Here is a 14,899-nt window from a genome sequence, read left to right as displayed (position 1 = left end):
CCATATCCTTTTCCACAGTAAATGCTGATGCAAAATATTCATTTAGTATCTCCCCCATTTTCTGTGGCTCCACACAAAGGCCGCATTGCTGATCTCCCTCGTTACCCTTTTGTCCTTAATATATTTGTAAGATCCCTTTGGATTCTCCTTAATTCTATTTGCCAAAGCTATCTCATGTCCCCGTTTTGCCCTCCTGATTTCCCTCTTAAGTATACTCCTACTTTCTTTATACTCTTCTAAGGATTCACTCGATCTATCCTGTCTGTACCTGACATATGCTTCCTTCTTTTTCTTAACCAAACCCTCAATTTCTTTAGTCATCCAGCATTCCCTATAGTTACCAGCCTTCCCTTTCACCCCGACAGGAATATACTTTCTCTGGATTCTTGTTATCTCATTTCTGAAGGCTTCCCATTTTCCAGCCATCCCTTTACCTGCGAACATCTGCCTCCAATCAGCTTTTGAAAGTTCTTGCCTAATACCGTCAAATTTAGCCTTTCTCCAATTTAGAACTTCAACTTTTAGATCTGGTCTATCCTTTTCCATCACTATTTTAAAACGAATAGAATTATGATCACTGGCCCCAAAGTGTTCCTCCACTGCCACCTCAGTCACCTGCCCTGCCTTATTTCCCAAGATTAGGTCAATTTTGCACCTTCTTTAGTAGGTACATCCACATACTGAATCAGAACATTGTCTTGTACACACTTAAGAAATTCCTCTCCATCTAAACCTTTAACATTATGGCAGTCCCAGTTGATGTTTGGAAAGTTAAAATCCCCTACCATAACCACCCTATTATTCTTACAGATAGCTGAGATCTCCTTACAAGTTTGTTTCTCAATTTCCCTTTGACTATTGGGGGGTGTATAATACATTCCCAATAAGGTGATCATCCCTTTCTTATTTCTCAGTTCCACCCAAATAACTTCCCTGGATGTATTTCCCGGAATATCCTCCCTTAGCACAGCTGTAATGCCATCCCTTATCAAAAATGCCACTCCCCCTCCTCTTTTGCCTCCCTTTCTGTCCTTCCTGTAGCATTTGTATCCTGAAACATTCAGCTACCAGTCCTGCCCATCCCTGAGCCATGTTTCCATAATTGCTATGATATCCCAGTCCCATGTTCCTAACCATGCCCTGAATTCATCTGCCTTCCCTGTTAGGCCCCTTGCATTGAAATAAATGAATTGTCCTGAAATCTCTTGAGAATTAAACATTAATCTCCTGAACACTGATGCAAGCAACAAAAGGGGAGAAAAGCCATGAGGATATTAAAAAAAGAAATTGGCAAGTACTATTTTCCCTAACTTATTCAAACACTTTTGTTTATTAGATGTAAAAATATTGGAGATGAGAAAAACATGGCTGCTTAATTGGTTAGGAGTGTACAGTAGGAAATCATAGAGTCAAACAATACTGCAATAGACCCTTCGGTCCAATCAGTCCACGATGACCATAATCCCAAACTAAACTAGTCCCACCTTCCGGCACTTAGTCCATATCACTCCAAACATTCTTATTCATGTACTTATCAAAATGTCTTTTAAATGTTGTAACTGTACCCACATTCACCACTTCCTCTGGAAGTGCATTCCACACACAACCCACTGTCTGAATAAATTGCCTTTTTAAAATCTTTCTCATCTCACCTTAAATATATGTCTTCTAGTCTTGAAATGCCCCACCCTAGGGAAAAGCCACTTGCCAGCTTATCTATATCCTCATGATTTTATAAACTTATAAGATCACCCCTCAACCTCCTACGTTCTAGTGAAAAAAAGTCCAGCCTCTCCTTATAACTCAAACCCTTCGTTCCCAGCAACATCCTGGTAAATATTTTCTGAACCCTCTCAAACTTAATAATATCCTTTCTGTAATAAGGCAACCAGAACTGGACACAGTACTCCAGAACAGACCTCACTAATATCCTGTACAACAACATAATGTCCAACTCCTATACTCTTAGGTCTGATCAATGAAGGCAAGAGTACTAAGAGGGCGACATGGTGGCTCAGTGGTTAACACTGCTGCCTCACAGTGCCAGGGATCCAGGTTCGATTCCGGCCTTGGGCGAAGGTCTGTGTGGAGTTTGCACATTCTCCCAGTGTCTGTGTGGGTTTCCTCCGGGTGCTCCAGTTTCCTCCCACAATTCAAAAATGTGCAGGTTAGGTGAATTGGCCATGCTAAATTGCCCGTAGTGTTAGGTGTATTAGTCAGGGATATATGCAGGGTCGGGGAATGGGTCTGGGTGGGTTACTCTTCGGAGGGCCGGTGTGGACTTGTTGGGCCAAAGGGCCTATTTCCATACTGTAGCTAATTTAATCTAATCTAAATGCCTCTTAACCACCCTGTCTATATGTGATGTAAATGTCAAAGGATTATGCACCTGAAACCCTTTCTGTTCTACAGTACTACCCAAGACCAGACTTTTAATTCTAAGTCCTGCCCTTGTTTGTTTTACCAAAATGCAATACCTCGCATTTATCCAAATTAAACACGATCTGTCACTCTTTAGCTCGCTGACCCAATTGATCAAGATCTCTTTTTAATCTTAGAGGACCTTCTTCACTGTCCATTACACTGTGCCACCAATTTTGGCGTCATCGCAAACTTACTAACCATGCCTTAAGTCATGCCATAAAATCTACATGAATACATCTGATGAGAGTTAACTGCATTGCCCTCCCATGTAACAGATACTCCATATATTAAAATTCTAAACCCTTAATTAGATTCCAATCTACAACTATCACAGATGGTGCCACTCATTCTCTGCAACCTCCTCTTGCAAATACAGTCCTTTGAGATCTCTGCACTCCTTCAAAGTTGGCCTCTGGAACATCACAAATTGTAATCACTCCACCACTAGTGGCCATGTCTTCAGCTGCCAATGCCTTAAAATCTGATATCCCCTTGCTAGATCCATACACCTTTCTCCCTCATTGAAATGCACCTTCAAACTTACCTTATGACCAAGCTTTTGGTTATCTTTTGAAACATCCCCCAACTAGGACATGTCCACCATATAGTCAGTGAACTGCAGACTAACATAAACAAAAACAGAAATCGCTGGAGGAACTCAGCTGGTCTGCCAGTGTCTGTAGAGAGAAAGGAGAGTCAACGTTTCGAGTCCAGTGACACTTTTTTCGTTCCAATAAAGGGTCACTGGACTCGAAACGTTGACTCTGCTGTCTTTACACGGATCCTGCTGACCTGCTGAGTTTTTACAGTAATTTTTATGTTTTTGCTTCAGATTTCCAACACCCAGACTTCTTTGTTTTATTGTAGACTAACACAGTTTGTGCAGCTCCCTTTTAATTTTGTAATGAAGGCAGCCTAGCAATCAAGCTTGTGGTTAATCAGGTTAAAGGCTAGTGTATTACAGGTCATTAGTGAAGGATCCAGAGGGATAAAGAGATAAAGTTAATAAGTAGTTACAGACATCAAGAGATTAGACGAAAATAATGCTTATGAGAAACATTGCCTAATATGTCTCTATAGTACAGTACTGAGAACCATTGCTCAAGAGCCTTGTTGCTGACTTGAATAGGTTAACATGGAGTCAGATCCATCAGCTGAGTAAGCTTCTAGTTAAAAACAATGACTGCAGATGCTGGAAACCAGATTCTGGATCAGTGGTGCTGGAACAGCACAGCAATTCAGGCAGCATCCGACGAGCAGCAAAATCGACGTTTCGGGCAAAAGCCCTTCATCAGGAATAAATGTCGATTTTGCTGCTCGTCGGATGCTGCCTGAATTGCTGTGTTCTTCCAGCACCACTGATCCAGAAGCTTCTGTAGTTGGATAGTTGGTGTCCCTTATATGGTGGATCAACCAGACAGTAGGTTTTGGGAGGGGAATAGATTGTTTGCTCTTCACTAATTCTATGGTGCTTCCTTTCAAATTCTGTATCCATTTTGTCTTTATCCTCCTCACTCAAACCTTTCTTCTACGACAATGATTCTCAAAACTTTCTTTTTGGAGTTCTATACACTGGCTGTTCTTAGACAGGTTTCTTTATACAGTTCAAAAACTCAAAATACCAGTAGGTATATCAAATCCGTCAATTATGTCAAGTCTTTTTGCAATTCTTCCTCCTGCATGCTGTATGTCTCTAAAATCTTCAATATCTTTTTCCAAACTCCTGCTATTTCAGGAGTCTTGACATATCTGGGTATGTCTCTGTACTCCACTTCAAGCTTGCAGATAGGCATGCTTTTTTAGCTTCTCGTGTTCAATGAGAGTTAGATTAGTTATTTTTCACAATAATCTTTTTTTTCATTCTTGGGATGTGGGCATCACTGGCTGGGGCAGCATTTCTTTCCCAACCTAAGATGCCCTGAAGAATGTGGTGAGATGCAGTGGTGAGACACTGCCGTAAATGAGGGAGTTCCAGGATGCTGACTCAAAAATAGTGAAGGAGTGATGATAGTAGTTCCAATTCAGGGGATATCTTAGAGGCAAACTTGAAGGTTGTAGTCTTTCTGTGTATCTCTGGCTTTATCCTTCTCGGTGGCAGAGGTCATGGGTTTCAAAAGGTGCTTTCAAAGATGCCTGGGTGAACTGCTGCATGTATCTTCTATATTGTTCACACTGCTGCCATTGAGAGTCAGTAAGGAGAGGAATAATGCTAAAGCTGTTAGATGGGGTACCAATCAAGCAGGCTATTTTGTCTTGGGTAGATCTTGAGTGTTGTTAGAATTGCACCCATCCAACCAAGTGGACAATATTCCAACATTCACCTTACTTCTGCTTATAAATGGTGCAGAGCCGTGGTGAAGACAGGAGATGGCTTAATCATTGGGAGTTCTAGCCTTTGACTTGCTCTTGTGGCCACAGTATTTATATGGCTATAATATCATAACCTCTTTGGTCATGACACCCCTTGGATGGCTCAGTTTCAAACTTTCTAAAATAATGCCATTGTAAAGTGCCTTGGACCATTTTGCCAAGTTAAATGAGTTGAATAATCTAATTGTTGTTAACAATTATGCTGACTTCGAGCAGCGAATATCTATTTGCTACTTTAGACATTTTACCATCAGTTACATACATGGAACTTTTGAAGTATGCTTTGACATTTGTTGTAATGAAAAGAGAAAATTGCAATTGTATTAATTATTTTGAATACAATCCTCTGATGAAAAAGGCATAAGATATAATTTACTGACACCTAAGAAAAAACTGGTTGAACTGGGTTTACTAAAAGACAGGAAACTGGTGTAATGCAAAGCAATAATTGTAAGGTTCTTGTGGTGAGTGTCACAGTTTATTTTGTAATTAATACTAACTAAAGGCTTAACCCACTGTTCCCACATGGAGAAATTCAAGTCAGAATATATGGGACGCCTGCCCACATGATTTTTGTTTGGGGGGGGTGGAAGGTTGGATGGGGTCAGCATGTCTCTCACACCCTATCAAAGAAACTTCCTGACTAATATAAAACAAAGATCTCCATTAGAGATCTGAAACAACAAAAGTAAAAGAGAGGCGGACAAAAGGATACAGTTATTGTTCATGGTAGGCCAGAAAAAGTAGACTGGTGATAATGGGGACTACAAGTAGTTGAAAATGGGTTGGCTTCAGAAAAAGCAATCCATTTCACAACAGGACATGGGTTATGAGGATAGGTAAAAGATAAGGTGGGGTGTGTTTACATTTAAAATTATTCAAGTAAATGTTGAGTCCTAAAGGCTCTAATGTGCCCAAGCAGAAGCTGACTTTTGTTCCTCCAGTGCATTGAGCTCTGCTGGAGCAATGCAACTGACTGTAACACACTGCACCACACTTCCTAACTGGTCTGTCTAACTTCTGTAATTCATGAATTAAGGATTGAAACCTCATCACTATCTGCAATGTTACATGCAAACATAACACTTCCCTATAGATTATAATGGAGTTACATTCATGCAAGTGTAAATTTTCTGCCCTTCTCAAATATATTATTTATAAGAATTCCAAACTACAGCCCCCAAATATTGTTGGCGTAGGCTCTCATGAATATAGTTATATCCTCAGTGGATAAGTTCTAAATCAGAGCACTGAGATTATAAGATCTATGCATTATTAGCAAGTCGAGGTATCTGCAAACTAACAGAAGATGAACCTTGTGTATGTTATTCTCAAAAATTCATGGGACATATGTATTTGGAATGCAAAAAGACAAAAAGCCTGGACACTTTTGACTCAGCAGATGGAATGTCATTGTTGACTTGCTCACTGAGCTAGTAAGTTTGTTTGCAGACCTTTTCATCACCATACTAGGTAACATCATCAGTACGCCTCCAGTGAAGCCCCGGGTTCTGTCCCACTTGCTATTTATGTGTCTGGCTCTGCTGGGGTTGGTTGTGTCATTTCCAGTTTTGTTGTTGGTTCTGTTTCTTAGTGTTTGATATATGGATTCCAAATCTACACTTTTGTTAATGGCGTTCCGGGTTGAGTGCCAGGCTTCCAGGAATTCTTGTGTATGTCTCTGTTTGGCTTGTCCTCGGGTGGATACGTTGTCCCAGTCCAATTGGTGTCCTTCATTGTCTGTGTGAAGTAATACAAGTGATAGTTGATCTTGTGTCTTGGTGGCTAGTTGGCATTTGTGTACCCTGGTGGATAATTTCCTTCATGTTTGCCCTAAGTAGTACTTTTGGCAGTCTTTACATGGTATTGTGTATTTGTATTCCTGAAGAAGGGCTAATGCCCGAAACGTTGATTCTCCTGTTCCCTAGATGCTGCCTGACCTGCTGCGCTTTTCCAGCAACACATTTCCATTTTGTATTTAACGTTGATTCTGTTGATTGTGGGTATAGGATCCTTTATACTTGTTAGCAGTTGTCATAGTAGGTTTGTGGATTACCATGATATCCAGGAGTCGGAGTAATCTGGTGGTCATTTCTGTTGTGTCCTTAATATATGGCAGCGTGGCCAGTGTATCCAGGTACTTAAAAAGCGTAGTCTGATGATACCTACATGACAGACCACAACAGAAAGACACAACATGCCTGGATACACTGGTTCTCTCTGTGGACCAACCGTGTTCTGAAAACAATATGTGTGATTGGTAATTGATATTTTGCTTGTTTATCTTTCAAAATTGGAGGGTTTTCTTTTGTTTGTACGTGGGATATGGTTGTAACTGGCTGGGCCTGCATTCATTTCCCATTCCTTGTTGCCCCTGAGAAGGTGGTGGTGAGATGCCTTCTTGAACCGCTATAGGCCATTCAGTGTAAGTAAACACACACAATCCCAATAGGAAGAGAGTCCCAAGATTTTGACCAAGAGACACTGGATAAAGTTTACAGATATTATAAATCTCTGATGTCCAAAGCAATCTGGGTGTCCTGCTGCATTAATTACAGGAGTTAAGCCTGCATGTGGAGCAAGTGATTAAGTAGTCAAATTCAATGTTGTTTATAGCAAGTTGCACAGAGTGTTGGTGAGACTGCTTCTACAGTACTGTATAGAGTTATGACCTCCGTCTATAACAAAGAACCCGACTGTATTAGAAGCTGTTAAGAGAAGGTTTGTTTAGAGTCATACAGTCACAGAGTTGTACGGCATAGAAACAGACCCTTCAGTCCAACTCATCCATGCTGAACTGATATCCTAAATTAATCTGGTCCCATTTGCTAGCATTTGGCTCATATCGCTCTGAGCCCTTCCTATTCAAGTACATATCCAGATACCTTTTAAATATTGTAATTGTACCTGCTTCCACCACTTCTTCTGGCAGGCAATTCCATAGACACAGCACCCTCTGTGTGAAAAAGTTGACACTTAGATCACTTGACTGATTCTGGGATGAGAGGTCTTTTTTCAGAAGAAAGATTGCACAAATTAGAACTGTAGACAAAGGAGTTTGGAAGAAAGAGAGGAGAATTTCTTATCTCTCCATGGTTTACATTCTCCATGGTTTACATTCTGTGGAATTCTTTCTCACAAAGAGCAATGGAGACAGGGTTATTGAATATTTTTAAGGCAGAGGTAGATAGATCTTCAACTAACAAAGAAATCAAACCATACAGGGGATAAGTTGGAAAGGGAATTTGAGACCATAAGCAGATCAGCAGACTCAAGCTGCCTATTTGTGCTCTCAATACTTATTTCATTTCTAAAGCTGATTATAGGCAAATTTCACTGAAAACATTTCATGGAAACTGCCAAATAATTTCAGGTGCAACAAAACCTTTGATCAAGTTCTTTTAAAAATGTTTATCTTGTGAGCATCTTCTATCAGTTAGGATAAAATTCCACATGCGCCAACTTCCTCACTTAAAATTTGCAGACACATAACCTCAACTCCTCAGCCACAGACAACACTGACACAGACTTAACAAAGTCCAAGAAGTTCCTGTAAGTACCTTCCCTCTCTGTAATTAAAAACTAAATGTCTCCACAGCAATCATGCCACAAGAGTCACACCTGCAAGTCTGGTATCTGAGGTGACACACCCAAAGCACCTCACAGCTGAAAGCAAAACAGAACAGTGACTGGCTGAAATTGGCACTCATCTACAGTACACATTTATTATTCAAAGAACCAGTTAAGCACATGTGAATGAGTCAGTTTAACTCAATCAATAACTAACAATCAGGAACAGGCCAAATGTGGATCAATGTGTAATCATATGGCTTTGATAGTTTTTATTGCACTATGCCTAAGATGTGATCGCTGTCTTTATTGTAAAGTGCTGAAGAGAATAATCTTCCGCCTCCTATACTGACACTATCCCTCCATTCCCTCCCCCTACCCCACACAGACACAGATACCCCTTGCTCTCTCTGGCCTCCATCTGCTCCCTCTCTGGCAGTATCAGATGCAGCTTGCATATTAAAACCAAGAGGAAGTGCAGAAGTGGGACTGGAGTGTTCACGAGATATCAACTTGTTTGATTCATTTCACCTGCTCCCTCCAATGACCTTGGTTATAGTCAGTGAAGAGCAATGTACTGTCCTGCTTGAGGGTTACAAGTATGTTTCATCAGTAATGGCACTGCCTGGGAGACCAGAATAAGCAACATGCACACAGCAAATGCCAACAAGCTAAAAATTTGGGAAAGCTGTCTATCTATTTCAGATTTCCAGTGCATTCAATAATGTGAAATAATTGTTTCTTATAGGACAGAGGTAAAGTTGACTACTCAGCCCAGTTTTCTCATTGCATTCTGCAGGATGTCACTGCTGTGGGCATCAAAATGCTTGGTTTTGGACCAAAGAAATAGTGCCTGTTGCATTACAGAGGACATCAGTACATTTAATTGGGCAGAAGAGAGAGAGAGAGATCAAGGGATCACAATTTGTGGTAAATGTTCCTGAGAATTTCAGTTATTGAAAGTGATTTAACTTGTTCTGGTAGCCCAATGATTACTGCATAAAGGAACAAATGACTGCCTGAAAGAATGAAAAAGAGTTTCCAACTAGTATTCCAACCAATATCAGAGAGCAGGACCATTTGAGACTACAGGGGTGGTTGTCCCTGTCAGTGTGAGTCACTTCTTGTCGAGGTTGCAAATCATGGGCCAATGATGAAACCAGCTAATTTTCAGTGGTGATGGCATAACAGTTAGAGCCTTAAGGGCTCAGATGTTTTGAAAGAGTTCTTATGTTGCCATTAAGCACAGATGAGGAAAACAACAGGAAGCCACTTTGTACTCTTTAGTCACATATTCATTGCAATTGAAAATGAAAAGTTCTTATGAGCAACTGAAGAAGAAAGTACAGAACTGCAAGACACACTGAAATGAGGAGAGGATCTGCTACACACAACAGTCAAATGTAAACAACATTTCATGGCGTTCAAAGCTGTTCCGAAAGGACAAATCTTCAAAGATACATGAAACAGCTCCTCAATTTTGGCATATTAGATTACTTACAGTGTGGAAACAGGCCCTTCAGCCCAACAAGTCCACACCGGCACACCGAAGCGCAACCCACCCAGACCCATTCCCCTACATTTACCCCTTCACCTAACACTACGGGCAATTTAGCATGGCCAATTCACCTAACCTGCACATTTTTGGATTGTGGGAGGAAACCGGAGCACCCAGAGGAAACCTATGCGGACACGGGGAGAATGTGCAAACTCCACACAGAGAGTCGCCTGAGGTGGGAATTGAACCCGGGTTTCTGGCGCTGTGAGGCAGCAGTGCTAACCACTGTGCCACCGTGCCGCCCAAAGATTTTTGAGCTTGCTGCTTTGATTCAATCATCCAGTGTTGCTTGCTCCTCTTTCCTTTGTAAATCTGAGCTAATTTGACCCACTGCTGATTCCACTATTGTAGCCTGACAAAGGGATGATAGATTAGATAGATCGATTACTTAGTGTGGAAACAGGCCTTTCGGCCCAACAAGTCCACACCGGCCCTCCGAAGAGCAACCCACCCAGACCCATTCTCCTACACTTACCCCTTCACCTAACACTATGGGCAATTTAGCATGGCCAATTCACCGAACCTGCACATTTTTGGACTGTGGGAGGAAACCGGAGCATCCAGAGGAAACCCACACAGACACGGGGAGAATGTACAAATTCCACCTGAGGCAGGAATTGAACCCGGGTCTCTGGCGCTGTGAGGCAGCAGTGCTAACCACTGTGCCACCATGAAGCAATTTTTAAGAAGTGGCAGATTTGATATATAATGTGTCTATCTGTGATAGAATTAGTCAAAATAGATCTTCAGAAGGTGTTTGACAAGATGGCACACATGTGGTTACTATGGGACATTGCTATGGCAAATAGCTTAGTTCCTTCCAAAGGGAAACTGGACAAGTGCATGGGAGAAACATGAATACAAAAATAGTCTGGAAGGCTGAGATGAGGGAGATCTGTGAGCAGTATAAATACTACCTAAGAATAACTAGTTAAATGACCAGCTTTTGTCCTGGATGTTCTGTCTAAACTAAGATGAAATAAAGTTTAGATTCCAGTTATTTGGACAAATGAAAGCCAGAAATTTCTCTCTCTTGTATTGTTTAGACCAATCATCTGTGCTGTATTAACAAAATCTTCTACATACTTCTTCAACAAGTATTGTTTTCTCCTACATAGTAATTGTTGTGAACTACAGAAATAAGCAGGTTGATTAACACCTTATTGAGGGGGTGGTATGCTTTCATTGAAAAATATGTGTCCAAATGAAATCAAGAAGCACAGGGGAACAAATCACTAAAAACAGCAATTCAGTTTTTAAAACCACAAAAAAAAGCACTCTAGAATCAATTCTAGAGATGCAGAATTGAAAAGCCATCAGATCATTTTAAACCTATTTCAAGCTTTGGATTCCATACTATATAATAAAATAATTTTTAAAAAGTTTCAAACAATGTATTAGAATTGTACCAGAACAGAGAGGTTGTACATATTATTGTATAGCAAGCTAGTTACAGCTCTTTACACTAGAAAAGAAAAAACTCAGGGGTTTTTTTAGGCTTGACATTAAAATGATGTTTCCATTTAAGGGAAGACCAAGTAAGAAACACAGATACTGGGAAAAAGTTATTAATAAATCAAAATAAAATTCAGGAGAAAAGTCTTCACCCAAGAAAATAAAAATTAGAATGTGAAACCTGCAACCCACATGGAATGTTGAGGTGAATAACATAGATACATTTAAAGTGAAGCTGGATAAATACATGAGGAATAAAATAAATAGAAGCTGAAGTTGATGGGGTAAGATGAAGTTAGGTGGACCCCATCCATAGCTCTGTTAAAATGTAATATATACTTAATAATACCAAAAGGTGAAGTCACTGTAGTTCTGCCAGACCACAGGTCTGCACTCATTAGAGGGAAATGACAACATTTAAAAACATATTTAATCAAAATCAGCATTGCTTCAAGAAGGGGAAATCATGCCCAACAAATTTATTAGAATTATTTGAGAAGATAACATGCAGAATAAATAAAGGGGAAGCAGTGGATGTAATACATGTGTATTTCCAGAAGGCATTTGATAAGATACCACACATTACTTGCCTTAAGTAATGTAAAGAGTTGGAGATAGTACATTGTGATGGACTGAGGATTGGCTCACTCCAACTTTTACTGAAGTGTCAGTACAAAACGGTAAATTATGAGAATTTTGATTCTGAGGTAATAAAACAGAGAGCGCTTTCACTTCCTCACCTGAATGTTCAACTGCTTTATGTCGCTTTTCCTGACGACAGACTGAGATATCCTCATAGTCTGGGTCTTTATCCTCAAATTTTCTTTTCACACCAGACATTTTCACAAACAGCCGAAGATACCTTTATCGATAATGAAAGGTTGTCTTTTAGGTCACAAACTTAAGGTACCACATCAAACATGCATGGGCTGCAAACAAACTGATGGGAGGGCCAAAGAAATGACACACACCCTAAATCAAAGGCAGCTTGATTTCTAGTAGGTTTCTTGGTCACAAAGAGTGTCCATGCACAATTACATACAGCACCGAGTTAGATTCAACAGTAACTCATTTAATAGCTGGCTCTTCGTCTTAACTAGACAATTAAACCATAAATCATTTGCTCTAATATATCTTTTGAGACTTCAGGACACTCCAAAGCACTTTATCACCAGCAAAGTTATTAGTTTTTGAATTATAGTTGCTATTGCAATAGGAAATGTAGCAGCCAGCTTGTACAGAAAAGGCCTACAAAAAGTAACGTGGCTATATAATTTGTTCATAATGACAAAAACTGAAAGAACTGCGGATGCTGTAAATCAGAAACCAGTTCTGAGGAAGGGTCACTTGACCTGAAATGTTAACTGATTTCTCTCGACAGATGCCGCCAAACCTGCTGACTCATCCAGCAATTTCTGCTTTTACTCCTGTTTATTGTGATGTTGGTTGAAGGATAAACACTGATCTGGAAGACCAAGGAGAACGGTCCTGTTCTTCAAATATCATGATGACGAACATCAGCAAGAGAACAGATGGAACGTTAGTTTAGCAGGTCACCTGAAAGTCAACATCTTTGACCGTGCAGTAAGGCGCTCCCTCAATTCTGTACTGGATTGTAAGCTCAGTATTCTTCCTCCCACAGATGAAGACAAATATGTGACAGCAGAATCAATATTTCATCCATAAATCAGTAGTGATTAAGTGCCTGGGACTGTTTGGACCGTGCAGGTCAGTTACCATAGAATCCCTACAATGTGGAAAGAGGCTACTTGGCCCAACAAGTACACACTGACCCAATCCCCTACCCTGTTATCCTACATTTACTCCTGACTAATGCACCTACATATCCCTGATCACGATGGGCAATTTAGCATGGCCAATTCACCTGACCTGCACACCTCTGGACTGTGGGAGGAAGCCGGAGCACCCGGAGGAAAAACACGCGGGCACAGGGAGAACCTCCACACAGACAGTTGCCCGAAGCGGGAATCAAATCCGGGTCCTTGGTACTGTGAGGCAGCAGTGCAAACCACTGAATCACCGTACCGCCCATTATAGGTTTGCTTTAACAACAAAGCTATAAATAATAAAAGCCAATTAAAAGCTACTTAATTAAAATTCTCTGTATTCCTACAGTGTCAGTTATCAAGGTACAATTGCCTATTGATTGTTCAGATGTTTTTGGAGAAACTCAACTGTGTTTATGGAGAGAGAAAACAGAGTTAACATTGAGGAGAAAGTGAGGTCTGCAGATGCTAGAGATCTGAGCTGAAAATGTGTTGCTGGAACAGCGCAGCAGGTCAGGCAGCATCCAGGGAACAGGAGAATCGACGTTTCGGGCATAAGCCCTTCTTCAGGAATGAGGAAAGTGTGTCCAGCAGGCTAAGATAAAAGGTAGGGAGGAGGGACTTGGGGGAGGGGCGTTGGAAATGCGAGAGGTGGAAAGAGGTCAGGGTGAGCTCTGAAACGCTCCACAAGTAGGCGGCCTGTCTCCCCAATATAGAGGAGGCCACATCGGGTGCATTAACATTGAGTCCAGTAACCCTTCTTCAAAAACAAGACCTGGATCACTATTGAGGACAGCAGAACAATTTTTTCTGCAATTCAGACCAAGGCAAATTCAGCATACAGTATACAAGAGGTATATTAAGCTCTTCATAAAGCTAGTAGCACTCTGCAGGGTTTTGTGTTGTTGATGTCTCCATACCAAGGGGGGAGATCTCCACGCCATCAAAGGTATTGACCATGCACCTGAAACCACCTCTAAAAGCAGTGTCAAAGATGTGCCTTGGATTCCTGTCCCTCAGGATATTCCAATGTGATGCAAAGGGCTAATCAAATGGGCCATCCAAAGTCTGAAGATCTTAGTATGCATGCATTCCCAGGTAAGTAACATACATATGCACAATTCCTGGATTACCAATGTCAATTTCCTACGCAGTGCTCCTCAACATGCAGCACTGACTGATTAACTGGTCATTTGTTTTATGTATATTGGTGAGACTTTGGATACAAAATGGTTTCCAGATTTTTCCTCAGAATTGTAACTGTACTTCTGCTACGACAAATTACGAAGTGCATGGCATTGAAAAGTGCTATGGGTTTACTAAATTACTATGGAAATGCACAGTCTTCTGCTGCTGCCCACAGGCAGTATACTCAAAGTATTAGGTTGAACACACAAGCCTAAGAAGATGCCCAGAACATGTATGATTTCCTTATAAGTGAGATATACCTCACATGGTCACTCACTCTCTCCCTCTACCCACTAGTAACAGTTTCATCTCACTCCCTCCATTCCACACCATCATCACCATCTCTTTCCCCCCCTCCCCCCCCCACTCTCCAATCACAATCCATATTCTCCCATACTAATTCCCTCTTTCAGTTACCAAATCAGCCACTCTCAACACAAACCCTCTCTGATCCATCCCACACTGGCACTTCACCATCCTCCCTCTCACTTTATCCCGGTGCCACCCACCTGCACCCCTCCCCAAAACCCACTTCCTCCACTACCTT

General features: G+C 41.0%; 1 protein-coding gene across 15 annotated transcripts in view; it reads right to left on the bottom strand.

Annotated features, from left to right (window-relative positions):
* The window catches only part of yeats2 (YEATS domain containing 2), a 136,956-nt gene that overhangs the window by 119,839 nt on the left and 2,218 nt on the right, over positions 1–14,899 (bottom strand). For 3 of the 15 annotated variants that reach the window (XM_043701857.1, XM_043701859.1, XM_043701858.1), the window contains exon 2: positions 12,118–12,239. The exons of the other annotated variants lie outside the window; for them this stretch is intronic. In XM_043701857.1, coding sequence (XP_043557792.1) covers positions 12,118–12,217 — 100 coding nt within the window. In that variant the 5' untranslated portion in view covers positions 12,218–12,239. The remainder of the gene's footprint in view (positions 1–12,117; positions 12,240–14,899) is intronic. 15 annotated transcript variants of the gene reach the window in all.

This window comes from Chiloscyllium plagiosum, chromosome 13 (genome assembly GCF_004010195.1).
Source record: "Chiloscyllium plagiosum isolate BGI_BamShark_2017 chromosome 13, ASM401019v2, whole genome shotgun sequence".
Taxonomy (NCBI): domain Eukaryota; kingdom Metazoa; phylum Chordata; class Chondrichthyes; order Orectolobiformes; family Hemiscylliidae; genus Chiloscyllium; species Chiloscyllium plagiosum.
Note: the sequence above shows the minus strand (reverse complement) of the source record. Positions and strands in the feature narration are given on the sequence as shown.